The sequence below is a fragment of the Geotrypetes seraphini genome, chromosome 1 (assembly GCF_902459505.1).
Source record: "Geotrypetes seraphini chromosome 1, aGeoSer1.1, whole genome shotgun sequence".
Classification (NCBI taxonomy): Eukaryota; Metazoa; Chordata; class Amphibia; order Gymnophiona; family Dermophiidae; genus Geotrypetes; species Geotrypetes seraphini.
The window spans coordinates 159,429,375-159,448,205 of record NC_047084.1 but is presented as its reverse complement, the minus strand read 5'-3'; the positions used below and the strand labels follow the sequence as shown (position 1 = coordinate 159,448,205).

Sequence of the window (18,831 nt, the reverse complement as noted above, 5' to 3'; positions counted from 1 at the left end):
AACTATATATATTTTTTTGTATGTGTGGTTTGCCCTCCTTTTGTGTATGCAAAATGATTTCATAGTTGTGAATCTGATTTGCAAGGTTATTTAAACATTTAGTGATAGGTGTTGTCTTTCTCTCTTTGTTTAGTGGTATATGGTGTCAATAGTGCACATTTATAATCGTTGGAAGAACAGTGAGCTTCGGTGTTACGTCAATGGTGAATTGGCATCATATGGCGAGATAACTTGGTTTGTCAACACAAGTGACGTAAGTACACTCATAAATGTTGATGTTTTGGATGGGTGCAGGGAGATGGTTCTACTTCTAAAGAATCACCAATCTCTCCATTCAAATGCTAAAATGTTACACACAGGTGTATAGTGGCAAATTGTTATTTTTGAGACCATATGGTGGTATAATTTCTGTAGAAATTTGAAGTTTGCCATATGCCAGAAGAACTTACGATTCTTCTATAGAGCCCTATAAGGTCTGTGAAACTACTTCCTCTCATAAGTGTTTCTTTTTAGGCTTCATTACGGTAGGTTGTGCAGAGCCTGCAAGCAAGCGTATTACATGCACTTTGTGCTCTACCCTTGTTGAACATTTTAACCTCGTTGACTTGTTGGGCAGATAAAATTGAAGTTGTCTGTTTTTTTAAAAGCTTGTCTTAATATGCACAAACCAACTTCAACTAATTGCAAGACTACATCTCAACAAATTAAGCTGTAGCATGAAAGGCCTCAACAAATGGGGCTTCAAAATTTTCCTAGAACACTTTATATCTGATGAGAGTTATATTCTAGAGATGATAGGCATCTCAGAGACCTGGAGGAGGAGCACAATCAATTGGACACTAGTAACAGGGTAAAAGCTATATTACAATAATAGTGGATCAAATTGGAGGGAATTGAGTCAAACAAAATAAGCATTCTACATGGAACAGGTTTGGAATAGTTGCGGATAGAAATGCCATACGTGAAGGGGAGTATACTGGCAGGGCTGTACTACCATCCACCATGATAGAAATGAAGAAATGCTAATAGAAATTAGGAAAGCTGTCAGTCGACTAATTATACTATAGTTGGAAACATATTCCAAAGAGTAAATATCTCTTGTTTCTTAAACAATACGCAAATGCGGGATAGACAAAAGAGGGATTTACAGGTAGTGCAAAAATTGTGGGATTTTATCAAAGCATTTCCCTTGCCACTTTTATATTTGGATGCATTTATAATAAAGTACTAACCTTGAAAAGTTTGTATAAATTATCTGGTCTTTACTGTTCAGTTGACTTTGTTCTAGAGAGCTAATTTAAATATTTAAGCATCAATTAATACTGTTTGCATGGTATTTACTACTTGTCGTCTGTTTTTGGATATGGCCATTTATTTATTGCCAATCCTTCTGTTCACCCAAGTGTGTACAAAATATGCTCACAATATATGCTTATAAAGTCTTCAGCATTTAATTATCAGGACCTGTCTCTCCAGACTGCGCAATAGAACAGCTTTAAGATAAGTGTAGCTGGTTCTTCAGAATTATAAAACTCATGACAAAAATGTGTGAGAAAGTATTAAAAAAAAGTATAAACAACATAACGTGAATTTTATTAAAATAATTAAAATAATGCCATGACCAGTGAAGAAATATCCACATAAATCTACCCGCTTTCAAAAACAATTGGGCAGTGAGAGGTGGCGGTAATTAAAAGCTGAAGACTTTGAGTATATAGTATATTGTGAGCATAAAGGATTGATGATTTATGAGTGAGTTGCCCAAGTATGTTTATATATATTTATAAGCGAGCCAATAATAAATAGAATTGATACATTTTTTGATTGCTACATAGATGCACTGTTGAACTTCTTGACAAGTAGTATTGGCCCCTCCCCCCTTTTTACAAAGCCACGCTGCTCAGCAATGCGAGCTAAATGCTGAGTCACCTATTCTATTCCTATTGGTGGCTCGGCATTTAGCTTGCGCTGCTTGGCAGCATGACTTAGTAAAAAAAAAAAAAAAAGGTGGGGTAGTCTTCTGTCTCTCCATTCTGTCTTGGTGTAATTGTTGTTTTTGTTTTGTATCGATAATTTTATGTTCTGCCTTAACAGACATTTGACAAATGCTTCTTGGGATCATCTGAAACAGCAGATGCTAATCGAGTATTTTGTGGTCAGATGGCAGCTGTGTATCTGTTTAGTGAAGCTCTGAATGCTGCTCAGATCTTTGCTATCTACCAGTTGGGTCCTGGATACAAGGTAATTCTTTTTTTTCATCCATGGGCTTTCCTCTTACTACAGTATATAGTTCTAACTGGAACCAAGTCAATCTTTACTCCTTTGACTTTTAAATACTTCCAGACAGTGCATTGACAGGCAATTATCAATGTACTTGACAAGTCCTTTACTGCTAGGGCTTGGTACTATGACGCATGAATATTATCCACCCCACAGATTTATCCATTCTGGCTAGAAACAACAAGGAACCCATTTAAGAGCATTTTATCAATTCGGTTTTAGAATATGGCTAGTAGGTGTTATGGCTAGGATAGCTCCAGGACTACACTAAATCTTCTCTATGGTTTGTAAGCTACTGTAGTGTTAACCATTATGAGGAGCAAGTATGGAGTACCTCACTTTTTCTTGGTATATCGGTAAATAGGTTTACGGTTCACAGTATCTATTTACTCTAAGTTGAACATTATGTATCAGCATTGTATTTACAAACCTTTTACATTAATAGAACAGGATAGACCAATATGATAACACTTCAAGGTAAGTTGTATGGCAGCTACAAGATGGGTAAATATGCTAAACTGAGGTGAAGTAACTCAATTCTTGTCTGTGTGTATTCTTATCTTCTTTTGCAGTTCTGTTGCTAGATATAGATTAAAATTTCGATTTTGTTTTGGCCTTGGAGAAAGAGAGAGAGTAGAAAAATTTGAAATTTTAGACTGGGAGAAGAAAAGGAATATCTGGCAATAGCTAGCTTTGATATTAAATTGCCAAACAAAAACTTTAAAATCTATTTTGAGAGTGATGCAGAGCAAGAGGAAACTTTTTTTTTTTTTGGTTATCCAATTGAAATGAAAACTATTAGAAAAGAGAGCATTAGAGTTCAAAATATAGGTAAACTAACCATTAGTTTAGGAGAAAACTGCTGGCTAAATTCTCTTGTCTGTGGTTTGAAAATATGGAGTAACTATGTTCTGCCGAACATAGAATCCATAAAAAGAGTTTTCAGTAACTTTAAATACTGAAGTCTTAAAGAGCAAAGTAAATCAGTTGGATGAAAGGCTGTGCATAATTGCCTACTGCATTTACCTGCTTTTCAGAGCCAGGTAACCTCTGCTGTTTTGCGTTAAATTGAAATGAATCATGATAGAAATGATGTACTGTATTTGTTTTTACAGGGCACATTTAAATTTAAGGCAGAAAGTGATCTCTTTCTTCCTGAACATCACAAACTATTGTTGTATGATGGCAAACTTTGTAGTTGTATTGCGTTCATGTACAACCCAAGGGCTACAGATGCACAGCTCTGCCTGGAATCATCACCCAAGGATAACCCATCTATTTTTGTTCATTCGCCACATGCCCTTATGCTGCAGGTACAGTATTAAATTAACAATTGATTTGGTGTTATCAATTCAGTATTGCAAAATATAGTTCATAATTAGGTGTGTTTGTGGTTTAATTCTCTCTAGGGTATAGTAGGTCATATAGCTAAAGGTGGAAGGATATTAACCAGCTGGAGGAATGAGGCATCTTAATCTGGAGCATGTAGACTTTTAACAATGTCATAAATAGATAACTGTTAAAGATTTGATGTTGTATTTGCAAAGTGCATTGGTAGCTGGCATAAGTTGTAGGCAGGGCACTATGCAATCTGTATTAGCTCTGCTGTTTTCTTCCCCTTTTGCCTTCCTATAGAAACCCAAAACACAAAATTGTAATGATTTCTGTTTTTTGGATCAGGAGGTATATTAGGTTCTAATACCTAACTGTAATAGTTTTGCCTATTTTTTTTTAAGGATGTGAAGGCCGTTCTAACACATTCTATCCAGAGTGCTATGCATTCCATTGGAGGTGTGCAGGTACTATTTCCTCTGTTTGCTCAGTTGGATCACAGGCAGTATGCATCCGACGAAGTTGACGCCTCTGTTTGGTAAGTGTATATGGTATTACGTAGCACCACAGGCCTGGTGATTCTTGTCTGCCTTTGTATTTTGCCTGTTTTGTTTCTCAACCTTTAACATCTACCTTTGACATCTACAGTCATGTGAAAAAATTAGGACATCCCATGAAGTATTCAGTTCTTTCTTAAGAAATGTTCACATATTGATGTCAAATCTTTTTTTTTTTTAAATTTATCTCTGGAAAAGAAAGTGATATAATTGTAGGTAAACAACAAAACATTTCCTTGATTTACTCATGAAACAAAAGATATCCACAAAAATGTGTATTCTAACTGAGAAATAAATTAGGACACCCTAATAGCTAGTGTTACCCCCTTTGGCTGAAATAACTGCAGTGAGATGCTTCTTGTAGCCATCTACCAGTCTCTGACACTGGTCTGAGAAAAGTTTGGCCCACGCCTCAATGCGTAATTCTTTCAGCTGTGAGATGTTGGAGGGATTTCTTGATGTACAGCCCGTTTCAAATCACCCCACAGCATCTCAATGGGATTAAGATCATGGCTTTGACTCGTCCGCTCCGGGACTCACCATTTCTTAGATTTCAGCCAGTCCTTGGTGGATTTACTTGTATGTTTCGGGTCATTGTCGTGTTGCAGTATCCAGTTCCACTTCAGCTTGAATTTTCTTACAGATGGTCTCGCATGTTTCTCAAGCACCCTCTGATACACGGTAAAATTCATTGTGGATTCTGTGATGGTGAGCTGGCCAGGTCCTGCTGCAGCAAAGCATCCCCAAACCATGTCACTTCCACCTCCATACATCACAGTTGGTATGAGGTTCTTTTCCTGGAATGCTATATTTGGTGTATGCCAAACATGTCCTCTTTTCTGATATCCAAATAATCCAATTTTAGACTCATCTGTCCATAAAACACTATTCCAGAAGTCCTGGTGTTTGTGTACATTCTCTCTGGCAAACTTCAGTCTGGCCTTGATGTTCCTCTTAGAGAGCAAAGGCTTTCTCCTTGCACACCTTCCATACAAGTTAAATTTGTGCAGTCTCTTTCTGATTGTAGAGGCATGCACTTTCACATCAACAGTAGCAAGAGCCTGCTGTAGGTCCCGTAATGACATTTTAGGGGTTTTGGAGACTTTTTTTTTTTTAGCATCATGCGGTCTGCTCTGGGGGTCAACTTGCTTGGACGGCCAGACCTGGGCATGTTGACAGTTGTTTGGAAAGTCCTCCGCTTGTACACTATTTTCTGGACTGTGAAATGGTTAATACCAAATTTTTTTCAGATCTTTTTAAATCCCTTACCAGATTTATAAGCTGCTACAATCTTCTTTCTGAAGGCCTCAGATAGCACCGCAGCAGTTATGAGCACACCAAACTAAATGTCAGAGGTTTAAATAGGGCAAGCCTCCTTCAAAATGCTGAGTAACGGTATTCTAATCATGTGCACCTGATGTGATACACCTGTGTGTAATTTCAGCCACTTTAACTGGGAAGATATGTTGTGGTGTTCTAATTTATTCCTTAGTTAGAATACACATTTTTTGTGGATATCTTTTGTTTCATGAGTAAATCAAGGAAACGTTTTGAGGTTTACCTGCAATTACATCACTTTCTTTTCCAGAGATAAATAAAAATAAGATTTAGCATCGATATGTGAACATTTCTTAAGAAAGAACTGAATATTTCATGGGGTGTCCTAATTTTTTCACATAACTGTAGCTTTCCTTCTACTTGAAAACTAATGCTCCTCTGTTCTTTTCACTTGACATATTATTTTCCTCCCTGTTGGTTGTTTGTTCTTGCATATAATGTCTTTTCAAAGAGAAAATATTACTAATGCTACTTCTGAAGCTACCCTCTTCAAACATCATATTACTTTATTTCCATTAAAGTGTTTTCTTGTGCTGCTTTTAAGGTATTTGAATGATTTTCATATACCCTCCTCTCTTGTAGGGTATATATGTTTAAGTTCATAGGGTATTTTTGTGAAAATTCTTGTGACTGCGTGTTACTTTTTAATACAATATACCAGGGGTAAGCAATTCCAGTCCTCGAGAGCCGAAGCCAGGTCAGGTTTTCAGGATATCCACAATGAATATGTACAAGATGGATTTGCATGCACTGCCTCCTTGAGATGCATATTTATTGTGGATATCCTGAAAACCTGACCTGGCTCCGGCTCCTCAGGATCGGAATTGCCTACCCCTGCAATATACTATTGTAAATTATAGCTGAAATTTATGGCAGGGTCACTGCCGGATTTTCTCCAAAGCCTATCATGAATGTAAATTTTCAAATAGAAATTTGTCATGATGAATTTATTGCTATATAGATCAGATGTATTTAGTATTTTTAGTAATTGTGTTTGTTATGTCCCGTCCCCCCCCCCCCGATGAAGCAAGCTGTTCCCTTTTAAAACAAAACTGAAATTTTTTAAAAAAACTTCTGTTACCTTTTTGAAAATGCTTCCATAGCTTTTCATTGATTTTGGTTAATCTGGCATGTTAGTTGGACCAAGCTGTTTTATCCCTGACCTGTCATCTGTGAACATATATGCCACAGTGATCCCTGATGTAGGCGTTCCTCAGACGCCGAAACACAGTGCTGTGTCAGGTCCATAGCTTCTGCTTGTGTCCTTTTCTGAAATAAACAAGTTGGTTTTACATCAGTGATATTTAGTAGAGTGTTCATTGTCCATTCCCACTTCCTTTTGTACTGTTTTATACCCATGGGTTCTCTGTCCTGTTGGACTTTTTGGTGTTTACTATATTACTATGTTTGTCAGTATTTTAATATTTTTCAATTGACATTGTCAGATTTTGTTAGCGCCGATGATCCTTGTGCTCCTCTACATGTGTACCCATCAGTTTGTCAATTGAAAATGCACATGTGGATGCCAAGATGTATTTTGCTTGAAGATGAGCAGGTTCCCTATGGACTTTGGTGCTGTGTGGGATAAAAAAATGCTTTCTGGAAATGATCAGAGGTTTCTTATGCTTGTGAGCTAAACTTCCCATGCTGAGATTGCCCTATAACCTCCATACTTTTATATAGGCTGAACAGGAGGAGCTATGGGTCTGCTGCAGCACAGTAAGACCCACACATGAGCAGAAAAGACCAGGTCATATATATATGTTATTGGCTTAAAAATTGTTTTAGTTTTTGTATTTTTATAGTTGTATGTTTAAAAGCATAATTATGGCTTTTCATTTATGTTTTATGTATTTGTTTTATAGATATATATGAGAACATCATAAAATGAAGATCCTAATATATGTAAAATATAAATAGGATAAATATCTAAAATGAAAAACATACCATGAAACTTAAGACATTATCGATAAAGAGCTTAACTGAATATTATATTCAAATACACATCATAGAAACCATCTAGGGAGAGAAGAAGAAAAAAACATATCTATATATTTATATAAAAAAAAAAATAGAGAGAGAGTGCCACTTGGAATTAAAATGCCAGATTGCATATGCAAATCACAATGCTGAGGATAAAAGCTTTATAACATGCAGTGAACAATGCTTCTATAATACAATTTAATTACTGCTGCTGCTTAATATCAAATGTGCAAATAGTGATCACAGTTGATATATGGTATAAAGTACATCTCTAATCTACCACCATGCAAGCATTATTTGAAAAGGATAATGCTCCCAAACAGAAGCGACAAGAGTGAAATATATACATTGTGAACACTGTCGCATGTACAGATAACGATCATATATAAATGATCTACTGTTGTGCAGATATGTTATAAAGTGCCATAGACCAATATCACCAAATGTAATGAAACAATCCCTAAATAATCTATTACTATGCAAATACGATATAAAGTGCCAAAGGACAATGCTACCAAGCATGATAGGACAAGTGAAAACTATACACTGTGAACAGCGATCTTGGTGAATTTCATACTGAGAGAAGTGATAAATCTGTTTAGAATCCAAGATATATACAAGAGCAATTGCTAACTTTTAAAACTGCTGAATACCTATGATTGTGTTTCTCAAAAAGATGCTCCGAAAAATAAGGTCAGGCGAGGAGAAACTCACATCTGAATTTTGTTTTTCCACCTGTTAGAGGATGTAAACTTAAACATCATCAGAATCTTTTTTCATATCAAGCAGCGTTATGGGGACATCTAAAAACATCTTTTTTTCCGAAGTATTTAGGCAGTTAATTTGTAAAAATTTTATTATGCACTATTTTGATAATTTTAGTGTCTCTAATTATTGGCTTTTAACTTTTTTAGTTCTATTCAACTTCTTTTATTGTTGTTGTTTTTTTTTTTTAAAAAACCATTGTAAACCGCATAGAACTTTACGGCTTTGCGGTATATAAACTGATTATTATTATAAGTTTGTCTCACCTTGTTCCATTCATTGCCTCTGTGGACTTTTGCAAGGTTTTTGTGCTCTTCCTGTTGTGTGTTTACATATTATATACAGGTACTTATTTTGTATTTGGTGCAGTGGAGGGTTAAGTGACTTGCCAAGTCACAAAAAGCTTTATTGGGAATCAAACCTGGTTCTCCAGGTTCTCAGATCAATGCATTAACCGCTAGGCCAGTGTTCTTCAACCACTGGTCCATGGACCAGTGCCGGTCCACAGAAATTTCCTGCCGGTCCACAGGGCCAGCACATGCATCAGGCCCAAAAAAGTGTTCTTCAACCGCTGGTCCACGGTGCGATCGATGGCGGCGTTATGTTCGAGCCAGCTCCCTCTTCCTAACTGATTCAGTGCACAAAGCCACGGGCATCCTGCGCCTGAACCGGAAGCCTTCTCTCTGACATTGCAACATCAGAGGGAAGGCTTCCAGATGAGGCACGGGAGGCGCAAGGTGCAATTAGTACTATTATGGGGTGGGGTCTGGGATAGAGATGGGCAGGGTCTGGCCCACGACTTAGCCCCGTGTTCTTCAACCGCTGGTCCATGGACCGATGCCGGTCCACAGAATAATTCTTTTATTTCTGCCGGTCCATAGATGTAAAAAGGTTGAAAACACTGCGCTAGGCTATACCTCCAGTTCAAGAGGCTGAAGACTTGGTGACCTATTGTCAGACTGGAGCTCTGCTGTCTCAGCTAAACCTCACCAGTTCCAAGTCTATGTAGCTACTGTAACGCATGGAGTCGTCATTGCTGGATAGTATTTGCAAAGAAGTTATTTGGTGTTTTCTTCATACTCACTTTTTTTAAATTTTTGATTGGCTGCTTTTGTACAGTGAACAAACTATATAGATTAATTGAGCAACCCTGAGCTTGGAAGTCACCAACTTGTGTGCCTGATTCTGTCCTCCTTGTCAATGGAAAAAGCTTTGTTGCTGCCCTGAAATTAGTGTGTTTTCTTACACAGTAGGATTGATCAGGCACAAAATCCCTCCTATCTCCCTGAGTTGCATTCCCATGGATTATGTGACTGAAGAAAGTGAATAGACCTCTATATATTGGAAGGGCTGTATACTGAGCTTTATATTAGCTTTGTTAGGTTTGGAGAGCTGTTCTGTTCTGATTAATTCCGCCATCTGTGGAAAACTCTTAAATGGAGAAAAATGTTTTTTTAAACTTTAGATGACAATACAAGGTTACAAAGCTCCGTCCATATTGAGTTGAGGTAACTAAGGCATATAGGATAAACATGAAATAAAAAATCTAGAAGGAACAAGTTGCCTGAATGGCAAGATGACGTGATGCGAGAGGATCAGGGTTCTCCGGCAAGTGCAAAACTACTATGTGATTAGCATTACTGTCCATCTAATCTGCTCATATTGTCTGAAAGAGATTATTAAAAACTAGTCTTTAAGCCCGTTACATTAACGGGTGCTAGAAAACAGCCCCCTTTCCCTCTCCCCCTGCAGTTCCTCCCTAACTGTCTCTCCGTAGCCCCCTTTCTGTCTTCCCCCCCTAAGCAAAATGATCTGCCTCCCAGCACACCCCTCCCCCCGAAGCAGCCCCCTTTCCCTCTACCCCTCCAATTCCTCCCTGACAGTGTCTCCGTGGCTCCCCTTTTGTCTCCCCTCCCAAGCAAAGCAGTCTGCCTCCCAGCACACCCCTCCCCCCCCCAAAGCAGACCCCTTTCCCTCTACCCCTCCAATTCCTCCCTGTCTCTCCGTGGCCCCCCCATTTTGTCTCCCCCCAAGCAAAGCTATCTACCTCCCAGCACACCCCTCCCCCAAAGCAGACCCCTTTCCCTCTGCCCCTCCAGTTCCTCCCTGACTGTGTCTCCGTGGCCCCCCTTCTGTCTCCCCCCCAAGCAAAGATGTCTGCCTCCAAGCACAGCCCTTCCCCAAAGCAGGCCCCTTTCCCTCTCCAGCTCCAGTTCCTCCCTGTCTCTCCGTGGCCCCCCTTCTGTCTCCCCCCCAAGCAAAGCTGTGTGCCTCCAAGCACACCCCTCCCCCAAAGCAGGCCCCTTTCCTTCTTCCTCTTCCTTCTTCCCAGTTCCTCCCTGTCTCTTCGTGGCCCACCCGATTTTCTCTTCTCGCGGTCTGGCCAGCTCCCCTAGTCCCTTCCCTTCCCACCCCCTTCCCTGATGACGTCATCAGAGACACGGAAGAGCAAATCGGGGCAGTAGAGGCCGCGAAGCAGTGTGTTTACAGTGCTGCGGCCGCTGCTCGAGCCAAGAGGTTTGTCGACCGCGGGAAGGGAAGGGGTGCCGGCGGCGGCGGCAAGGGACTAAGGTAGCTGGCCAGACCGCGAGAAGAGAAAATCGGGTTGGAAGCTCAACGGGATTGGGGGGGGAGAGGCGAAGACGACGACGACGAAGACTGAGCCCTTGCTTTCTCCCTAGCTCCCAGTGCCCTACTGGTCTGTACACCGCGATCTGGAGAGCAGGGAGTGCAACGGTTGCGGCTGGCAAGCAATGCAGCTGGGAAGCAGTAAGGCTGGGGACTCGCGCATGTGCACGTCTGCAAAGCCACGGACATACATCTCACAGATCAGGGATTTCAGATCACGCAGATCTGAGTGCGCATGCGCGTCTAGCGTTTTATTATATTAGACTAGTATAGGTTCAGCAAATCAAAGTGACATGTTGTCTGTACCAACATTTAACTAGAGACCCTGAATGTAGCTTTTTGTGTGCATAAAACAGGGTGGAACATTTTTGTAACCTACCACAATGAACTTGTTTTTTTTTTTTAATCTTGGAATGGTCTGTCAGTAAACTAATTTCAGAATCTGTTTTCAGTTCCACTCTTCTGGCCTTTATAATGGAGTTGCTGAAGAATTCTATTGCTATGCAAGAGCAGATGCTTTCTTCGAAGGGCTTCCTTGTGATGGGATACAGTCTTGAGAAGGTAAACCAAAATACAAATTTAAATGCAAATATCAACTTATATTTTGCTAGTTGCCAAGCTGGTTTAATGTGGATTACAAAAAAATTATCTTCAACTTGTTAGAAATATCATATAGTAACATAGTAAATGATGGCAGATAAAAGACTCGAATGATCCATCCAGTCTGCCCAACCATACCCTCTCTTTAAATTACTGATTTAATTTAAATTGTCCTGTTCATATAATCCCTTTGTAACGTGATATGAGGTGGTAAAAACATTTCATCCACAAAGCAACCTGGTAAAAGAGAGATTAATTGAATATTGAGTTTTCACCCCAAAATGATAAAGCATTGGAGCAGCTGTTTTGGCTATGTGGATATTTCTGTAATCTTTTGCATAGGTCTTCTTATCCTAACATTTGTCAATCCCTGATGTTAAGTGGGATTCAGGATGGCTTTGCTAGATGCTACAGAATTACTTCTTTAGAAAAAAAAAATCTCTTCTTTTCATTGCAGTCTTCCAAAACTCATGTTACTAGAACCGTACTGGAACTTTGCCTGGCTTTTGCTAAATACCTGAGTAATTTGTACAATGGAATACCGTTACTCAAGCAACTGTGTGACTACATTCTTCTGAACCCTGCAATATGGATTCACACCCCAGCCAAGGTAAAGTTGTTGCTTCTGGTGTATCTGTGCATGTGTCATGCAGTAGCAAAAGAACAGAGCTCAGTTTTATTTATTTTTCACATGTGTATAGTTGGCATCCCTCTCTCTTACTTTTTTGGCCAAGAGTTTATTTCCAAATCCTTGATATACTTCTATGATCTGAAAAGGCAACTCTGCGGTTTACAACAATAATAAAATCAAGGGGGGTGAAACAAAATCATATAGTGTGGTTGAAAGCAAAATAATTCATATTAGAATCTATAGCCCCTTTAGCAGAGAGAAAAAACAACCCTGTGGTGCTCAGCAGAACTGAGAAGCTTAAAAAGAGGATACCAAAAACTGGAAAGAGCTTGGAGGAAGTCAGATCAATCACTTAGAGACAAATGGAAGAAACAATATTCACATTAAAACAGACAAAATGACGCAAACATAAACATTCAGATATGATCAAGGTAGACAAACCAGATTTAAGGAATATGTTCAAAATTCTGTCAAAACTGACAAGACTTCTCGTTGATGACTGCCTCAAACATAGATCCCCCTGCACCTAACTCATTAGCTTTATTCTTTGTGAACAAGATTGAGAATATATTTGTTATTTGAAAACACTGCAGACGATCAACTAAATGATGTTCACTGGATATCTCAACTGAGCTACTTCCAGAATTAACAGAGTATGGACAGCTTTTAATACTGTCACAGCAACGGAATTAAGACCATTGGTGAACAGACTACCCAGAACAGGAAGCCAACTGGATCTATGCCCATCCTGCCTATACTAAGCTATGTGGGAAGAAATGCTGAACTGGCTGGTTAAGATGGTTAATTCTTCACAGGGGAAAGGATGGTTTTCTGAGGAATTTGGAGAAATTTTACTTACACCTATTCCAAAAGGAACAGATTTAGAGCAATTCCATGCAGTAAGCTACAGACCAGTAGCAAGTATACCTTTTATGACAAAATAGATAGTTTGTAGTCACCTCCCAGCTCAAAAACTATATTGTAAACTGCAGTCTATTATCGCCCTCCAAGTCTGGGTTTAGAAACCTACACAGTACAGAAACATGCTTGGTAGATGTGGTCTCTAGGTACGATCAATGTTAAGTACAGGCAAACAAATGCTGTCATTACAATTTGATGTTTCGGCACCATCTGAAGTAGGAATTTCAGGAATATCTGAAGTAGGAATTTGATGAAAAGACACCACAGGGAATTAAAAGATAGATCTTTCTCTGACTACTGGTCTCCACCATGTGGCAAACCTCAAGGAACTCCTTTCTCTTAGTAACATAGTAAATGACAGCAGTCATTTACATTCAGTCTGCCCATTAGTTACATGCAGAGCAGCAAAAATAGACCACTACCTCTCAAATCTGCTGACCACGACGCCCAATTACAAAACATTCAGGAAAGAACTAAAACCATACTATTCAAGAAATTTGTCAAATGATCTAACCAAACCGTATCAACCATTCCCAGATCCCGACGCATACTATAGCTATCAACCTTATAATCTCCCTGGGAATGCCCAGGATAATTTCTTGTTGTAAACCGCCTAGAACTGAAAGGTATTGGCAGGATAGAAGACATCAATGTAATGATTAAGTTAAATTGTATTTTTTCTTTGCTATTTCTGGGCCATAGACCATAAAGTCGACCCAGTACTGTCCTTAGGTTCCAACTACTGGAGTTGCCATCGAAGCTCACTCCAGTCTATCCAACCATCTTGTCATTTATGGAATATGGACCTTAAAGTCTGCCCAGCAATGCCCTCATGTTCCCCAGGAGTCTGTTCTAGGACTGTTGCTTTTTAACATATTTATCAATGATCTAGAGATGGGAATAACTAGTGAGACTTAAATTTGCTGATGACACAAAAATTGTTCGAAGTTGTTAAATTGGAAGAGGATTGTGAAAAATTGCAAAAGGACCTTGTGATTGGGCATCAAAAATGACAGAGCAAGTGCAAAGTGATGCAGTGAGAACCTTAACTATAGTTACGTGCTGCTGGGTTCTACGTTAGGAGTTGCTGCCCAGGGTTATTGTTGAGGATACATTGAAACCCTCAGCTCAGTGTGCAGCAGTGGCTAAGAATGCAAATAGAATGTTAGGAATTATCAGGAAAGGAATGGATGAAAATGTTATTATGCCCTTGTATTGCTCTATGATACGGCTGCACCTCGAATACTGTATGCAGTTCTGGTCACCTTATCTCAAAAAAGATATAGTGGTATTAGAAAAAGTCCAGAGAAGGACAACGGAAATGATAAAAGGAATAGAATGACTTTCTTATGAGGAAAGGCTAAAGCAACTAGGGCTCTTCAGCTTGGAGAAGAGATTGCTATTTAAAACTGAATATGACTAAAACAGAGCTGCTCATCTTCCCTGTGTAAACCCACCTCCCCGCTTCCCCCGTTCTCTGTCTCTGTGGATGACAATTTCATCCTCCCTGTTTTGTCTGCTCGCAATCTCGGCGTCATCATTGACTCCTCTCTCCTTATCTGCCCAGATATAACATATTGTTGAAATCTGTTGCTTCTTCCTCTATAATACCAAAATCCAACCTTTCTTCTACGAACACACTACCAAAACCCTTATCCACGCCCTCATCACCTCGCGCTTAGATTACTGCAACTTGCTACTCTCAGGTCTTTGGTTCAGCCATCTTTCTCCCCTTCAATTCGTTCAGAATTCAGCTGCAAGACTCATATTCCATGAGAGCTGCAATACTCACGTTACCCCCTCCTAAAATCACTTTAATTGGCTTCCCATTCATTTCTGAATACTAGCCAAACTTCTCTTATTGATCTACAAATGCATTCTTGGCCATCCCCATTGTCTCTTTTCACTTATCTCCCCCTATGTTCCACCCCATCCCTCGCGAGCTTTGTTCAGCTGGTAAGTCCCTCCTATCTGTGCCCTTTTCTTCCTCTGCCAACTCCAGATTCATCCCTTCTATCTTGGTGTGCCGTATGCCTGGAACAAATTGCCCGAATCCCTATGACAGGTTCTGTCTCTGGCAGTGTTGAAGTCCAAGTTAAAAACCCACCTCTTCGAGACTGCTTTCAACTCCTAACTCCTCTCATCTTGGCTTCTGCATCTCTAACCCTATATATGTCATATCTGTCTGTCCCAAGTAAGATTGTATGCTCTTCTGAGCAGGGACTGTCTATTAAATCTCAAAATGTACAGTGCTGCATATGCCTTTCAGCACTCTATAAGTGATGAATAGTAGTACTAGTAGAAGAGGTCTATAAAATACTGAGTGGAGTGGAAAGGGTAGATATGAATCGCTTGTTCACTCTTTCCAAAAATACTAGGACTAGGGGGCATGTGTTGAAGCTACTAAGTAGTAGATTTAAAACAAACCAGAGAAAATATTTCTTCACACAACGTGTAATTAAACTCTGGAATTTGTTGCTGAAGATTGTGGTGAAATCAGTTAGCTTAGCGGAGTTTAAAAAAGGTTTGGATAATTTCTTAAAAGAGAAGTTCATAGATCATTATTGAGATGACATGGGGAAATCTATTGCTTATTTCTAGGATAAGCAGCATAAAATCTGTTTTACTACTTGGGATCTAGCTAGGTACTTGTGACCTGCGTTGGCCACTGGTCTGTCCCAATATAGCAATTATGTTCTTATATTCTTATGATCAAGGTGACATTGATCGGCTTTCCTTTTAGACGGATTGACATGACTGTCACTGATATCATTGTGCTTTAATACCTTCTTTGAAATCTTATTGTTGAGGATGAATGCCACGCCTTTTTCCCTGTGTGTTTCATGACCAGAGTAGCAGATCCAATGCTTTTTTGATTGAAAATAGTCCTGTCCTGTCCATTTGAATTCACTAATCCCTATCAAATTAATTTTGGTTTCTTCTTTTTTATCTTTGATTTCCAGTTTTCCTTGATTCATGCTTTGTACATTCCATGTTCCCTTTGTTAAGAATATCTTTACAGCTTATCTCCCTTTTCTGTCCAGCAACATCAGCATCGGGACATCCTGGTGCCTTTTGATCCATCAGCTTCACAAACATTGGTCCAACCTAGGGATCATCTTCAGCACTATACGCTGATTCTTTGTCTCATCATCAAGTTTTCTTGGTAGAATACAGAAGTAGATTGTTGGGCCTTTTTTCTGCGCAGTATAAATTCAATGTCGCTGTTGAATCAAACACAATCTTCTGCCTCCAACACTACCGATTTGCTGCTGCCCAGATGGGTGGTATGTAGTTAGTCTGGCATCTCCACTGAAACCTGTCCACCTTGGGAGGCCCTGCATTTGCTTGCATCACATTTTCAACCTAAAATCAGAAATATTAGGAATTCTATTCAGATGAGTGCTTCAATTCAGAAAATTGTTTCCCTTCAATTTCCTGTAGTACTTTGAAAGCATTTAATCAGCCATCTTCTCAGGAGCTATCTGAAATTATATCTAGTCTTCGTACTACAACTTCACCTTCTGATCCAATTCCTATTATGTTTTTGAAATGGTTTCTTCCAACTTTGTTCAGGTTTCCTTTGTCTAATAGTACATTTTGTTTAAAGATCAGAAACCATTCAGTGTGACGTATATGAAATAATGGGAGAATCAGGTGGGGAAATATTTTTCCACATGATTGTATGTTAATGTAAAAAGAAAAGTCTGTCATATTTTCCTTTTGGTGACTTACCCCCTCTTCTATGAAACCGCGCTAGCGGTTTTTAGTGCAGAGCACCGCTCTGAATGGCCTGCGCTGCTTCCGACACTCGTTGAGTTCCTATGAGCATTGGAAGCAGCGTGGGCCATTCAGCGCGGTGCTCTGCACTAAAAATGCTAGTGCAGTTTCGTAGAAGAGGGGGTTAAACTTTACCTTTTTTTTTTTTTAACATATTGGTTTGTATTTTGTGTTACATATTTGTTACTATTTAACTTTTCTCTCCCTTTTTTTTGCCTTCTTGATTTATGTAGGTTCAGTTAACACTGTACACTTACTTGTCTACTGACTTCATTGGTACTGTAAACATTTACAATGCGGTTCGCCGGGTTGGGACAGTGCTACTGGTGATGCACACCTTGAAGTACTACTATTGGGTTGTGAATCCCCAGGATCGCAGTGGCATTACTCCAAAAGGTCTAGGTATGTGTCTTTTTATTTGTTTGTGATGTGCTTTTGATAATTCTCTAAATTTATATCCCAGCACAACTCATCACTTTAAATCAAAAATCAATAATTTTTTCTGTGTTTTCTTTTTTATACATATTTTTGGACTACTAACAGCTTTCAAACCGAATTATATATGCCGCATGAAATTCAGACCACTTCCCTGATGAAGAATATGAAACATCAGTCATGTTGGTAGTTGGCCCTGAAGATTAAACTGTGCAAAATTTGAGCTTTGATTTTTATGAAATATAGTTAAAATGTTCAAGCATTATTATATTTAGGCCCCCTTTTATCAAGCTGCGTTAGGGATTTTTATTGCTGGCCGCTGCGGTAAAACTCCAACGCTCCTAGGAATTCTATATGCGTCGGTGCTTTTACAGCAGCGGCCAACGATAAAAACCCTAATTCAGCTTGATAAAAGGGGGCAGGACCAATGATATTTGGATAAGCAGTGAGTAAGAAAAGTATATACATACTCAGAACATGCCACCTGTTGCTTCAAGCAACATGCAAATATTTGTGAACAAACTGATTGCAGATAGTGTTTATACCAAGACCTCAAACACCCAAGACACTACTTAATTCATTTCATGTCCTTACTGGGGTGACGTGTTCAACATTGATCTTGTTTGATTTTTAATGCAGGCAATGCCCTAATGCATCAATGTGGTGCTATAAAAGATTTTAAGAAGAGCAGTTAACTTATGACCTGACGGCTACCCAGTTGTTTCACTGGCATGTTTCCTCAGGGGCTGTTGCTCTTCACTCTCGTGTTGCTCTGCATTAAAACATAAACTACATTACTATTCTATATTGAGTGCAAATCCCAACCAATGTGTTTAATCAGTTTCCTTCACTAATATTAAATATAAAATTATATTCATCTTATGTAAATAACTTACTGTAAAAATTCATAATAGATCAACTGGAAAATCACCCTGTAATGTATAAACTATATATTAATTATGATTATCTAAAATTTGAAAAATTGTGTAGATTTCTGTTTGACCTAAGCCAGTGTCATTTTCAAGGGGAAAAAGTAAAAGTTTCCTGAATATTCTAATATATAGCGCTGCATATGTCTATCAGTGCTATAGCAATTGATAGTAGTACCAATTGTTGGTAGCTGAGAGTTTGAATCAGTTCTTTTTCTTGTTATACTGTTTTATGCTTTATGGTATATGGCTTTTATATTAGAGAATTGCTGATTTTTTTTGTTATGCCCATGTGCTTTTAATGATACTGTTCCATATTGCTGAGTTTGTAAGCTGCACAACCACTCGGGCCCAGATTCTCAAAACTTTAATTCGGTCGCTAAACTGGTTTTTGATGGTTTAGCCTGCATGCATTTTAGCGGCAGATTATCAAAACGGATTATCTCAGTCTTTAGCAAGTTTTCTAGTAGTCTCCGACACTGCTATGCAAGTGGACTCTTGAAATGAGCACTCCGGTGGATTCTTAAAAATCGCTGAGCCATTCTCCAAGAGTGGCATCTGTTTTGGTGACAAAAATCAGTGACTGATTCGGGGTTGCCGGTATAGTGACAGTACTGTTTAAAAGTGCATCTTGTGGCATGTGTTTTCACTG

At 39.0% G+C, this 18,831-nt stretch overlaps 1 protein-coding gene across 7 annotated transcripts in view; it reads left to right on the top strand.

Moving 5' to 3' along the window:
* The window catches only part of LRBA (LPS responsive beige-like anchor protein), a 1,301,884-nt gene that overhangs the window by 81,152 nt on the left and 1,201,901 nt on the right, over positions 1-18,831 (top strand). For all 7 annotated transcript variants that reach the window (XM_033940548.1, XM_033940584.1, XM_033940558.1 and 4 more), the window contains exons 8-14: positions 134-253; positions 2,095-2,241; positions 3,396-3,593; positions 4,017-4,150; positions 11,336-11,444; positions 11,941-12,093; positions 17,049-17,217. In XM_033940548.1, the coding sequence (XP_033796439.1) occupies positions 134-253; positions 2,095-2,241; positions 3,396-3,593; positions 4,017-4,150; positions 11,336-11,444; positions 11,941-12,093; positions 17,049-17,217 (1,030 nt within the window). The remainder of the gene's footprint in view (positions 1-133; positions 254-2,094; positions 2,242-3,395; positions 3,594-4,016; positions 4,151-11,335; positions 11,445-11,940; positions 12,094-17,048; positions 17,218-18,831) is intronic.